At 36.8% G+C, this 13,295-nt stretch overlaps 3 protein-coding genes across 4 annotated transcripts; 1 reads left to right on the forward strand and 2 right to left on the reverse strand.

Annotated features, from left to right (window-relative positions):
* Positions 1-534: 534 nt before the first annotated feature.
* LOC132205209 (8-oxo-dGDP phosphatase NUDT18-like) lies at positions 535-3,554 on the reverse strand. Of its 2 annotated transcripts, none has more exons than XM_059634149.1 (9): positions 3,260-3,554; positions 2,857-3,206; positions 2,592-2,774; positions 1,911-2,119; positions 1,637-1,739; positions 1,344-1,578; positions 1,179-1,284; positions 967-1,107; positions 535-908 (listed from the first exon to the last, which is right to left on the reverse strand). In XM_059634149.1, the coding sequence occupies exons 3-9, from the start codon at positions 2,695-2,697 to the stop codon at positions 798-800; spliced, it is 1,011 nt and encodes a 336-aa protein (XP_059490132.1). In that variant the 5' UTR covers positions 2,698-2,774; positions 2,857-3,206; positions 3,260-3,554; the 3' UTR covers positions 535-797. The 2 variants fall into 2 exon arrangements, with proteins under 2 accessions (XP_059490132.1, XP_059490131.1); XM_059634148.1 differs by having other exon boundaries at positions 2,592-2,756; positions 3,260-3,552.
* Positions 3,197-12,216, forward strand: LOC132205208 (leishmanolysin-like peptidase). Its single transcript, XM_059634147.1, has 13 exons — positions 3,197-3,516; positions 5,995-6,095; positions 9,389-9,419; positions 9,481-9,563; positions 9,628-9,745; positions 9,798-9,979; positions 10,045-10,245; positions 10,301-10,526; positions 10,582-10,769; positions 10,823-10,955; positions 11,006-11,165; positions 11,215-11,501; positions 11,603-12,216. The coding sequence occupies exons 1-13, from the start codon at positions 3,391-3,393 to the stop codon at positions 11,762-11,764; spliced, it is 1,998 nt and encodes a 665-aa protein (XP_059490130.1). The 5' UTR covers positions 3,197-3,390; the 3' UTR covers positions 11,765-12,216.
* A 60-nt stretch (positions 12,217-12,276) lies between these two features.
* On the reverse strand, positions 12,277-13,241 carry LOC132205041 (translocon-associated protein subunit delta-like). Its single transcript, XM_059633868.1, has 2 exons — positions 12,946-13,241; positions 12,277-12,650 (listed from the first exon to the last, which is right to left on the reverse strand). The coding sequence occupies exons 1-2, from the start codon at positions 13,201-13,203 to the stop codon at positions 12,390-12,392; spliced, it is 519 nt and encodes a 172-aa protein (XP_059489851.1). The 5' UTR covers positions 13,204-13,241; the 3' UTR covers positions 12,277-12,389.
* Between the last annotated feature and the right edge of the window lie 54 nt (positions 13,242-13,295).

Raw genomic sequence — 13,295 nt, forward strand, 5'->3', positions numbered from 1 at the left:
CAGCTTGAAATATCATTGAAAACATAATTTCCTGATGTAAAGAAATGCCTTGGGAAAAATAATTTCCCTGCATAAGATTAAGTCACTCTTGCTCGTCAGATTTCGATTATGCTTTTCGTTTGTCTGCCTCTCTCAAGCAAAAACAACTAATTGTATTATTTAATTATCTTGCATGCATGAATGATCCAATATGGAAGGAGAATTGGTGAAATATGCATAGTGAAATTTTCTCTCAATAGGCATCAATGATTATTTTTGAAAGTGAGGATAGATGCATATGTACACTTCGATGCGGAGATCAACTAATTTAGCCGTAATGTAAAATCTTTTTCAGTAGCGTTATTATCTTCTCTATCTTGTGCTTTAAAAATAAAGGATATAATAAAACAATGAATTCGGTTCTGGATTTTTCTGCACGCCACCTTTCTTAAATTTTGGTATCCTGTTCAGATCTTTTATCATTATCTTGTTATTTGAAATTTTTATTTACTTATTAAGGTTAAAATGAAATTATAATCAAAATGTTTTATAATTTTAAACATTTCATTTTATTTATATGTAATGGCATAATATTCAGAAAGCTTAGAATTCCCTTCATTGCGATTACAATATTATCAGCTTGAGGCTATAGTATTTTCCTATTGTTTAATCTTGGCCATCTCTGCATCCTTGCAGTATAGTTTTATATAACAATAAAATTTAACCAATATGCAACAACTGTATAACAATTTTTTAATATAAAATTTGAGTATTTAGCTTTTCTTGATAATAATAAATTGGAGTAATCAACAAATCCTCTACCGAATGACATGCAAAATTGTAGTCATGTTTTTTGCCATCCTAGGAAGTATGAGTTCCTCCAGGTTAGGGTTGACCTCAAGCCAAGTGTATTTGTCTATCAATCCAACCTAAATCAATATGCATCTTAGCTTTCCTTAATTTAAATGACTTCTGAGTGTTTCAAACCTCTTCTAAAGGCTGCCTGATGGAAATGAGCAAAGTCAAGCAAAATCCGTCACCTTCCACCTCAACATTCCTAGTCGGGGAATGCTCCACACTCAAAACACCATGAGGTCTGTGCTGCGGAAGCTCTGCTCCAAATATTTCCTGAAAGAGTAAAATAGTTTGATTAAAACCAAATTTTAAATTAAGTAACCACTGATTTTTGATAAATTTACCATCATATATTTTTTTAGTGTAGAATGCAAGCTTCTCCTGGGGTTAATTTCACAAGTGGGAATGTGCGCTTCTGTCTTTTCCGACAGCAAGATGTGAACTCGATTTCTGAATTTTATGTTCATTAGAGCAACGAATAAAAGTGGGTAACTTTTTTAAATCCTTACGTGTCTTTCTTTCGAACGCAAATTAGCAGTCTTAGAAGCAATTTAGTATGGTGCCTGGCAACGGGCAAAATCTCAGGATGCCACTGTTGTTTTTCTTTTATGGCTCTCCAGTACTGACGTCCGCAAGCTACAAGAGGCTCCACGTCCGATGCTCGAAGACTCAACTCGTTGATGTCAGAAATCCACTTGGCTTGCAACGATTCAGAATCCGCCTCAGCAGGTGTTTTTAGCCGTCCTGAATTTAAATAGATTAGCAAGTTAATGGTAAACTTTATGCTGTTGGATCAAAATACCTGCTGCATTGCCAGTGAAAACGAACCTGACCCAACATCCCTCCGCCGACTGAACCATTATTAAGGTGGTGCTTTGCATTGTTAATCCTGTCTCCTCCAAAACCTAAATTAAAAAACGTAATTAGTTTCAGGTATTAAATAATTCTTAACATAGTTTTATTAAAAGCTGCTGACCATAAACAAGTGATTACTGTTTTTGAGACAAAAGCTTTTGCGTTATTGACTTAATGGTTTAACCTTCTCTACAGTAAAAACAATAATATTAATATCATGCCTCTCTTTCAACAGCCTGTTGAATTGTCTCGCCAGCTTCGATATGTCCGGCTGGCAGGTACCACTGTCCGGCACAAGATCTTTTAGCTTCCTGCATCATTAGCACTTCTCCAGAATCGTTAATCAGTACAGCAGCAACGATGTAGCAAACATTTTTGTTCAATTGTGGAATGTAGTCGGAGGGAGCGGCTGGAGCTACGCCCTTGGCAACTAGAAAAAATAGAAAGGGTGGGTCCGAATATCAGAGAAACGATTCTTGAGAAACGTTTCTCGAGAAATGATTCTGGAGAAACGTTTCTCGAGAAACGTTTCTCGAGAAATGATTCTAGAGAAACGTTTCTCGAGAAAAGATTCTCGCGCAAGGATTCTCAAGGATCGATTCTTTAGTTGAATTATAAAGGCAGAAACGATCCTGGAGAATCTTTGCGCGAGAATCTTTTCTCAAGAAACGTTTCTCTAGAATCATTTCTCGAGAAACGTTTCTCGAGAAACGTTTCTCCAGAATCATTTCTCGAGAAACGTTTCTCAAGAATCGTTTCTAGAATCGTTTCTCTGATATTCGGACCCACCCAAAAACATTATTGAACTTCATTTATATGAAACACATTCGAATTGGTTGACTTTAAATTTTAAAAGGGAACTGGACAAAAAAGATGAAATTAAATAATTTTAAAATCCGTACCTGTCGCTTCATTTTGCGCCTCGAGGGTGAAGTCACAAAACTCCTGCGACTCCTTCAGGGCATCCCCATTCAGGAGTCTCTTCACGTTATCTTCAATCCTGTCCATTCCGCCGCAGTTCAGGCAAAAGACTCCTCAGCGGCCACGCAGACAAATTTAGGCGGCTCCTGCAAACGCATAAACACCTTCACGGATTTGGTTCGGTAGGTGACTTGGAACGTCGTTTCTGTTATGTTTGTATGTACATACACAGAAACACACGCATACCTGAGCTTCAAGAAATGGGATAGGTGCGTATCGGTGATATCGACCCTGACGCAAGCGGGGGACCTTCGCGGAGAGGTCTATCACCTCTCGGGACGTTCAAAAATGCGTGTCGTGCATGCTGGTTGGTCGGCCGGACGGAGAAGGGACTAGGGCAACGACAGGGGAGCGCCAGCGCCCACTTTTCCCAAACACCTTCAGATAATTTGAAAAACGCGCCGAACTTCGCGACAACGAAAACAATCTGATTGGTCGAGCTGGGCTTTCTCGCGATCGCTGATTGGTTGCATTGTCTTTGCTCGTCTTTGATTGGCCCTCGCTCCCGGTCTGCGGCAGTGCTACGCCCTCCTCATCTTTGGCTCACAAAGTTAGTCGAATGGTTTTGACAGTCAACAACAACAACTACTTGTTTCTGCTCGCCCCAAGGTGTTCCGGCACCCGTGCGGCTTTGTAGAAACTTTTGCAAGTGCACCAGGTACCCTAGCTGCGGTTTCCTTCGACGAATTCGGCCGTCCGTCGGCGGTATTCGGTGAAGGAATGGCTGCGAAAGTCAGGTGGAAGGTGTCAGCGACTTTCCTGGCAATGCAGATTTTCTTCTACGGCTCGGCAATTGCATTATTTGAACACAGAACGTGCAGTCATGTGCCCCCCAAAGACGAAGAGGTGAGAAATATAATCCTATATCTAATTATTACATTTATTTGAATTTAAATCTTGCAAAGTATCCAATTAAAATCTGAAGGCCACAGCTATGTAATTGTGTATGTAACATGCTAAAAATAATAATTATTTTTTAACGTTTTACATAATAGCATTTGGTTGTATGTATTTTTGATCATTTTAATTTTTAACAACTTTTTTAGTATTTTATTTATTTTTCTCATCTAAAAACTTCTTACTTTGTAAAGCCTAGATCAATTTACTGCATGCAAGGACGTATTTGATTGGCTCGAGATAATTGGCGTGTGCCACAGACTAATTAACTGCTGCAATATTTTCTGGCACAAACGTTATTTACATCAATTTAGACGTTTTTGCAAGATTCACTCCATAATTATGGCTACTTATGAAAAGCAATATAAACCTGAAAATTTTAATTATGAAAATTATGAGCAAAATTATTGAGAAAAATATTATTCAGGTGCTGAATTTAGCCGTAGCTCTTAAAGCTAAATTTGTAATATTAAAATTGTTATTATCAATCACGTCATGTTATTGAATATTTTAAAAAGGTGATTTTTTTAAAGATATTTATTTATTAATTATATTACACTTCCAGCCAATTTCTGAGGAAATGATCGTTTAACATAATTAGCATAATTTCTTTCTTTTTGACTTGTTTTGCAAAAGTTTTATACCGTAAAATGCATAAATTAGCTTAAATCAAAATCAAATAAACTGCAAAAAACTTACTTCTTTCATTATAAGATATCAGAATAATTAGAAAAACTCCAGATTTACGAATTTAAAAAAATAAAATATATTTTTGAAAAAAAAAAATATTGTTTAATTCTCAGCTTCCATTATTATTTCTTCTTGCACATAATGCGACAATAAGTGGAATAGGACAAAAGAAGAAAGAGCGATCCATTGTTTTTTGGCAATTTTTTTTAATCTTGTGAAAAAGCCAAGTCTAGAAATTATTCCACATCTATTGTTAAAAAAAAGTGTTTTCTTCTTCTTTGGTTTACATTTTAAATATTTTCCTTTTCCTTAAATACTTTTTAATTGGGTTTAATTTATTTTTTCTATAAAATATAAATCAAATGCGTGATTGAATTGTTATTGATTACAATTTTCCGAACAACTTTTGATAATTTTTGAAAGTACTCTCTCACCTTCTTTGTGGCGCTCATGAAAAATTCAAATGCATTAACTCAAGTCACCCTGCTGGCAACTCCAAAGTATAACTGCACTTTCTCCCAGTTTCGAGTTTCGTGGGCGATCAGCTGGCAAGGCAGTGTGTGTCTTTAAATCGCGATAAATTACAACTTTGCGGTGACATTTTGCTTCCCAAATCGCAAAGGTGAAGAAGAAACGTCTCCGAACTTTCCAATTCACAAGAAATTCTTGCGGGCCCAAAAGTTAATCCTGCGTTGAAATGCTCGAGTGCACACTCAATAAAAATAAAAATGCTCAAATTTTTTCTGCTTCTGTCCGACTCATCACGTTTTGCAGCTGACGCGCTCTGAATGCCGCGCTGATTAATACACTTTGTGAATATTCAGGCGAAATATACAGTTTTTGGCCCGCAGGAGAGATTTGCCCGTTGGCTAGTCAATTTTTGCTATTAACCCTATTTACGAATGACTGCAGCGAGTAAAATCTTGGCTGTGCTTTTTTTAATATTATAATTTTTCTCAAAATTATCACATTATTTTAGTGCTGAATTATTTATAATTTACAAGTCACTGTGATCAATTAATTCTGTAACATTATTAAAATCAATATTTTAATTTTTTTTATAAAATTGAATTATTTATTTATTTGTTTGTTTGAAGAAATTGACACTTGATCATGGAAGTGAAGAACTCGGGCCTTTTTCTCGTTGTGAAAAAATGTTTCTATTAAAAAACAAAACGGCTCTACCCGTTTCGGTCACGGTTAGCTATTTCGTAAGCAAGAAAAATAAAAAAAATAAAATCAGAAAATTTAAAAACTACACTTTTTATATAGCAAAACACTCAAAATTAAAACTAATAAATTGTATTTTTCTTTCTCATTAAATAGGGTCGCAGATTGTGACTGAAACTGGTAGAGCCGTTTTGTTTTTTGATGAAAACATTTTTTGACAATAAAATTCCGTTTAATTATCTATTTTCAATTAAGATATATTAAAATAACAAAACATCCTAAAATTAACGTAGACTAGCTTTTGCATCTGTTTTGCTTGTTGATTTCTACTCGTGCTCCACTTCCGTTTTTTTCCAAACACCGCGCAGTGGTCAAAAAGAGGACGCTATTTTTATACTCCTTTGTCATTTTGTTTACATTAGCTTTCCAATTTTTTCTTCTCAAAGACCATTGCAATTCTCAATAAATTTTGTTTTCTAATAAAAATACATCAATTTACAAAAACTGCTCGTAATAATTATTAGTGAATTATGAAAAACTAAATACAATATTTGGGCGTTTTTGCAGGTTGTTCGTGGAGTGCACTTGGAGGAGGGTCACATAATTAGGAAAAGAAGTCTGGACCAGCCTCTGAGGATACTTTTGTACTACGACGAGAGCGTTTACAGGTATGAACAGTAGTAATTTTGCTCGTGTTTTTACAACAAAGAAACTGGCACGCGTTATAGCGGCGATCGCAATAAAATGACGTGGACGTGTCAGTCGGATAAAGTGGGTTTGTGAGAGAGAGAAAAGTGCTGGTCATGGACTGCTGATACTAATGCAGCTCTTTTTCTTTTAGAAAATCATATATTATGTAGATAAATAGAACATTATTTTTAAATCATTTTCATTTTTCTTTTATGAGTTTTTTATTGTTTTAGAAAAACAATATCCTACTCTACAAGTTTTGGCTGCCATAATTCTTGAGTTGTGAAATTATTTTGACAAAAATTATCACAAAAATTAATTTTAGCAAGTTTTGTCATCAAAATAATAATTTTTTTTTAGTAAAATTGTTTATGGTTATAATTTTGTCACAAAATAAAAAAGAAATTTGAAAATGAAAAATAATTTATTCATCTCTCAACCTCCAGTGGGAAAGGTTCGCTCAAAACACACGGTTCTATATTCTGACCAAAATTAAATCTGTAAAAAAATCCAAATGTAATTGCCATATTTTTGTAAAAATTATTTGGTGAAAAAATTAGAACTGAAAAGAAATTTTTCTAAACAATGATTTATTTTATGAGCGGTTCACCAAAATATTTTCATGTAAATTTTGATCGTGATGATGGAAATAGTCATGCTTCATTATTTCACGATTACAAAACGGAAAAAATTGATCTTTGGCTCTGCCTGATTTACGCTCACCCAGTAAATTGAATGAGAAGGATCGTGAAGAACAATTCACGTGTGACAAACTCCGGCAATTTTATTGTTCACGGACGAAATTTTCATTATCAGTTATCACGATTACAGCGGATTATCTCTTTCTATAATCCTTGGCCTAGTGTGATTACGAAATCTACTTCCAGTCTAGCCTTCGTCTCGTCAAATCGTTCAATCTTAATTTTATTTCCAATAACAAAAATAAAACAATTGAATTGTAAATTGAATTGCTAAATAAAAGAATTACACATAATTTTGTACTAAATGAACTTTTAACAACTGTTTCCGCAATTATGCAAAAGTCCCAGTCGGTATTTCAAACGAGGCTTTTCTTATGTCAGATTACGAAGGCAGTTTCACGGTTGGACGTGTGGAGCACGGAAACAATGAAGTGGAGCCGCGCTCTCGTTGGCCGCTGGGAAGTGGAAAGCGAGCGAATTAATTTGGCCTTCTCACTGCACTGTGAATATAAGGTTGAAAGTTCTTTACTCCCGTGCCAAATCACTTTCTATTCTCTATAGCGGCTCCTCGATGAAAAAAAAAAAATAAATCGTAGCAATGAGATGAGATCAGAGTGGAATCTTTTTATCCTCACGATCTCACGACGCTGATTCGGAAATGTCTCGTTCACACAGCAGCTTTATCTAAGGCTCCGTCAATTTTAATCTCACAACCATGACTTGAATTTCAATTGGGTCACAAATTTATTTTACCATTATAAATTTTACATGTTATTAGTGTTTATTTGTCCGAAATTTTTATTGAGAACTTGATTGCCCTGAATTATTGAAAATAATTATATGTCAGTTAATATATAAAACAACAAAAATGCAAACAATTAGAAAAATACTTCATTAGAAATAATAAACCAAATAATGCATACAATTTTTATACATTGTCACTATCAATGAAAAAATTTAAATAAAGAACGTTAAAACCGGTTAAACTTTTATTATAGCGAATAAAATTAAAGATAATTTTTTATTTTTCTTGTGATCTATTTTCCATTGATAAATAAAAAAAAATCTTTTTTATTGTTGCTATGAAATTTTGTTAAGATAAAATCGTTATATTTTTCCTGTCGAGCTAGAATTTTTTAAAGATTATTTCGATTATGCTTTTGATTCCTAAGTGAAAGAAAATCTATTTTTTATTATACGCTGTGAGACCGTGTGATTCTGATTGTGAACCAAACCTCAATTGTAATTGAATCACGAATCGCGGCACCCACTTGCCATTTAAATTTCTCCAGAGGTGATGCGCGCTCCTTTCAAAGGGCACTTTTGTTATTATTTTGATGATCTTTCTTTCGGTAGGTGCAAAACAACAACTATTGCGCATCCAGAGATGTGCACGAATTCTCATTTCGTTGCGAAACCGCCTGCATAAAATATAATGAATGGAAGCATGAAAACGTTTTCTCTCTCGCTTTTTATTTCCTGATGAAAAGAAGAAATTGCGTTCGCCGGTGTTACAGATTTTTTTTGCTTCGGCGTGACTTAAATTCTTATTTTTTTACTGCTCTTGAGCCGAATCCATCGTCTTGCGTTAAATGGAGCCTGAAATGTCTTGCCTTGCCGCTTCTGATCATTTCCGATATTGGCAGTTCTTCATTTATCTCTCCGCCAATTATCTCGTTTTATGCCAATGTCGGTGCAATAAAGTTGAAAGAAATTGAACGAACGAGGCGGTCGTAAATTGGGCTTGCCAATTTTCACTAATTTGCCAACCTTAAGTATTTTTCACTTGAAATCATTAGATTGTATTACTCAATTATTTATTCTGCTGGAAAGTTATTTTAGCTCATAGTTTATATAATGCACGTAGAAAAAAACTTAATAAATTAATTAATATAAACTTTTAAAATGAGGCTGTAGCAAAAAACGGGCTGATTAATTTTGATAATAAATTTTAAATTGGTTTTATTTTATATCATTTCCAAGGAGACAAAAAGTAGTAAAAAAAAAATTGAATTTATTGCAAGAACTGAATTTTAGAAACATTGTTTCTTATGGGAATTTTCTAAAATATATATTTATTTTATCAAAATTAGCCAATACTAACAATAATATGTCATAATTTTCAAGATATAATTAATTATTTTTTATTTGAAGTTCAAATTGAAAGTAATAAAGATGTTAATATTATTTGATTTCCGGGTGCACCACCTCCAATCTTTCCTCGAATCTATAAAAACGCCGCAAAAGTATTTTCGAAACTCTCTCACAAGACACTTAGCAAGATTATGCACAAACGTCGCCCGTCGTCGAAAGGAGAAGCTCATAAATTTGTTTAACCTCAGGGGCTATCTTGGAGAGTTTTAATAGCCTCAAATTCTCACTATTCAAGTCAAGTGAAACTGTTTCTGCTGAACAAAGAAAATCTCCAGAAGTGTTTCCTTGAATGACCGCTTCGTAATAATTATTAATTATGCAAGTTTTCTTTGCACCAGTGAAATTAAGTTTTTCCTCATTTCTCTTCATTTTTTTATACCCTTTGCAATTAATTTTGTTCCATTCCTGTGTTGCAGACTTGATCGAGAGAAATTCGAGTTAATTAATGTGAGTATTTTTAAACCAGAAAATTATTAATTGTATTAAAACGCATTTTTCTGTCCAACAGAATACAATATTACCAGAGGCTGTTCACTTTTGGGAGCAGGCGCTCATGGTGAGGAAGACTGCCAATGTAATTAGACTAAACAGGTGAGTCAAAATGTGCTAAATCTCACCGACAGTCTCTAATATTTTGTGTTCACAACCTTCGCAGAAAGTGTGAAAACAACCAAGTTTTCTTCAGGAAAGGCGAGCCGCATGTTTACTGCAAAAACGCCTGCGAGTCGAGAACCATGTGTGGCGAAGTGCAAGTGCCCGAGTCGCACCTCGACGTGAGCACGAATTTCCCTTTTATGTGCTTAAAAAATTTACGATCTTCCGCAGGTTTGTCGCGCGTGCAACGCCACAGGGCAAAAGTGTGGAGAGGTCGCTGGCAGTACGGCAGGTCCTGGAATCGCCAATGCCGACTTTGTTTTCTACGTGTCCGCGATGGAGACGGAAAGGTGTCACAAGGGAATGACCGTGGCCTACGCGGCTCATTGCCAACAGGAGGCCGCACTTGACAGGTGAAATTTTGAATTTCTGCCAAATTTGAGGACCTAATTCATCTTTTGATCTCATTTGTTTTCAGGCCAATTGCCGGTCATGCCAACCTGTGTCCGGACAGCATTAGCACAAAACCCCAAGAACTGGAGATTTTGCTGTCGACGGTCAAACATGAAATTCTCCATGCTCTCGGCTTCTCGAGTAGTTTGTACGCATTTTATCGAGATTCGGACGGAAATCCATTAACTCCAAGAATAGACAACGGCAAACTAGTATTAAATGAAAAGTGCGTATTTTTTACATATCAGTTGGAAAAACGTTTAATTAATCTATATTAACAGGCTTCAGACAAGACAGTGGAGTGAAAAGGTCATCAGGACGTTGACGAGGAAAGATTGGAAAGTGAGAGGAGGGAATATTACGAGAATGGTGCAGATGGTCGTTCTACCGAAAGTTGTGGAGGAAGTCCGAAGGCACTTTGGCTGTGACAGTTTGGAAGGAGCTGAACTGGAGGACCAGGGCGAGGAAGGTACCGCAATGACCCATTGGGAGAAAAGAGTCTTTGAGGTGATTGCAGCAGCTTGTGTGGACGAAAAAAAATATTTACTCTTGTTTTAAACAGAACGAAGCCATGACTGGGACTCACACTCAAAATCCAGTCTATTCGCGCATAACTCTTGCGTTGATGGAGGACACGGGCTGGTATCGAGCCAATTATTCCATGGCCCAAGTGCTGAGTTGGGGCAAAGATTTGGGCTGCGACTTTGCACAGAAGTCTTGCAAAGAGTGGATGGACAAGAGAGTGAAGCTGTAAGTCTATCAAAAATACGGCTGTGCAAAATTAAAATAATTTATTTCTGCAGCGGACTTTCTATCCACCCGTACTGCAATAAAGTGAAAAAAGACCCTCTTGAAACTGAATGCACGGATGACCGGAGTTCTGTTGCCCTCTGCAATTTGGTTGAGCACTCGGGGTATTTACCGACAAAATACCAGGTTTGTTTCGACTAAATTCCTATGCTTCAATAACATAATTTTTTTCTCAGAATTTCGACGCAATTCCTCACATAAGTCAAGGGTCCGAAGGGAAATACGGAGGTTCCGTAGCTTTGGCTGATTACTGTCCTTACATTCAAGAGTTTTCGTGGCGCGCGAAAAATGTGGTCGTCCGAGGATCCCATTGTTACTTTGAGGAAAATAATCCCCGTATGATAAATCTAAAATAAGAAACTTTCTGCTTAAATTGTATTTTTAGAGCCGGAAAAGAACTTTGCCCTTGAAAGCTACGGTGAAGGGTCTCGTTGTTTCGATCACACAGGGTCAATGTGGGAGGAGCGCACCTGTCGGCAGGTCCGACTGTGGCAGCACTGGGGCTCCGGTTGCTACAAATACAATTGCCACGGAGGTCGCATCAACGTCATTGTGGCCAATTACACCTACACCTGCTACCACAAGGGCCAAGAAATTCCGATCAAAATAATGGCAGACGAATGGCTGCACGTTGGAGCCCTTGTGTGCCCAAGCTGCGAGGAGCTGTGCGAAGTAAGCCAATTTAAATTATCTTGCATCACAATGTTGGAATTTTATTATATAATTAAGCATTTTTTTTTAAACATTTATTTACAAATTAAATTTCTGTACAGGATGAACTCCAGAGTGTCGGCGCCAGCTGCAAGCCTCCGATCAATTCGTTATCCAAGTACCAAACTCAGCAGGACGAATTGACATGTTCTGCGACCAGTCCTGGCGATTCAAGGTTGCTCATCACTCTTCTCGTTATTCTTATTCTTCGGCTGGTTCCCTAATGACTTTTGCTCAAATGTGGGTTGCCATGCAAGAAATGTTAATGTGATTGTTACCTGTGCTGTCAGTCACTGACATTACGCACTACTCAGTTAGCTTATGTGTTTAGTGGGCAAATTAGATTATTCTGGTTAATATTATTTTTTATATAATAAGTCTGCCGGACAAACTGCTCAGAATTTTATTTTACGATAGATATTCTACTTAATTAAATTCAACGAGGATGAATCACCCTCGGGGTCTTTTAAGTTTTCTGCATCAATTATTCTGCATTTGAAGTGATTATAGCTTTTTAAATTATGATCTCAGTTAGTACGACCTGTCATTTGTCAAAGTGTATAAGATCCTCATATCAGGCGAGGTCTTAAGATTAATCAGATGTTTCAATGTGATCATGTACATCATCGACGAGTAATTTTAAAAAAGATTCAATTAAATATTACTTAAAACTTAACATTTCTGGATGGAATTTTCATTTCTCCAAATAAAAATGACGCCACGTTTTTTTTTTTTTTTTTGAAAACAATAATTAGATTTATTGATCATACAAAAAAATCATCCCACGCACTCGGCCCATACATCAACGTCGTTGAACGCCCTTCAGATTTTCGGAATTCTTTCGAGTTTTCAGTACAGCAGCTTGTTCCTGAAGGTGTAGGCACAATACCAGACCACCACGGCCAGGGCAGCGGCCATGAACTCTGAATTGACCCAAGGGCCCTGATAGGAGCCAGGGTGGTTCAGCAGGACACTCACGAGGGGCTTCACCGAGCCCAGATCGTCTCCGCTGCGAATGGCCTTGCGCAGGGCAGCATAGCCTTCTTCGTCAAAAAGATTGATGTTGAAGTTGCCACTGCGAGCCTTCTTCACCTCTTCAGTCCAGCTCACCTGAAAAAAAATGTCAAATTGTAAATTAATATTTTAATTTTCCCATTCAAAAATTTGTTAAATTATTATTATTATTCAATTAATTATTAAATTTTTTTAAAAAAAAAAAACGTTTTTTGGAATTGGAAGAAAATTTCGTTTTTCTTTTTTAATTCAATTTTAAAAGTTAAGGGGGGGTGTGTACATCTGATGGGGGGATTTTGTGAATGGTTTTGAAGACTTTTATAAGATAAACTGGATCAATTTGTCGATGAATTTGATAAAATTCATTTTCCCTGATGACGGAGGGTGGTACCTGATAGTGGTTGTCGTCGCTGGTCCTGGCAGCAGGCAGAATCTTGCCGTTGACCTCGGCGTACAGGGGCAGACCCTTGATGGCGTTTGAGCATTTCAGCGAGAATTCGGCCACGTAGGCGATATTGGTGAGCACGGTCGCGTCCTGCGTCGTGTACGAAGTGGCCGACACCTCGGGTTTGCCGCAGGAGTCGGCACTCGTCCAGGAAACGGCGCACACGGCCAGCAGGACTGACAGAAGGCTTCTTGCACCGGCCATTTTTCGTCCAACGTGGAAACAGGCGGTGGACAACTCGAAAGAAAGAAAGTTGAAGAAGTGCCAACATGATAAAAATAATTCAAGTTAATTTC

Source organism: Neocloeon triangulifer, unplaced genomic scaffold (assembly GCF_031216515.1).
Source record: "Neocloeon triangulifer isolate White Clay Creek 2 clone unplaced genomic scaffold, ASM3121651v1 ptg000002l, whole genome shotgun sequence".
NCBI lineage: Eukaryota > Metazoa > Arthropoda > Insecta > Ephemeroptera > Baetidae > Neocloeon > Neocloeon triangulifer.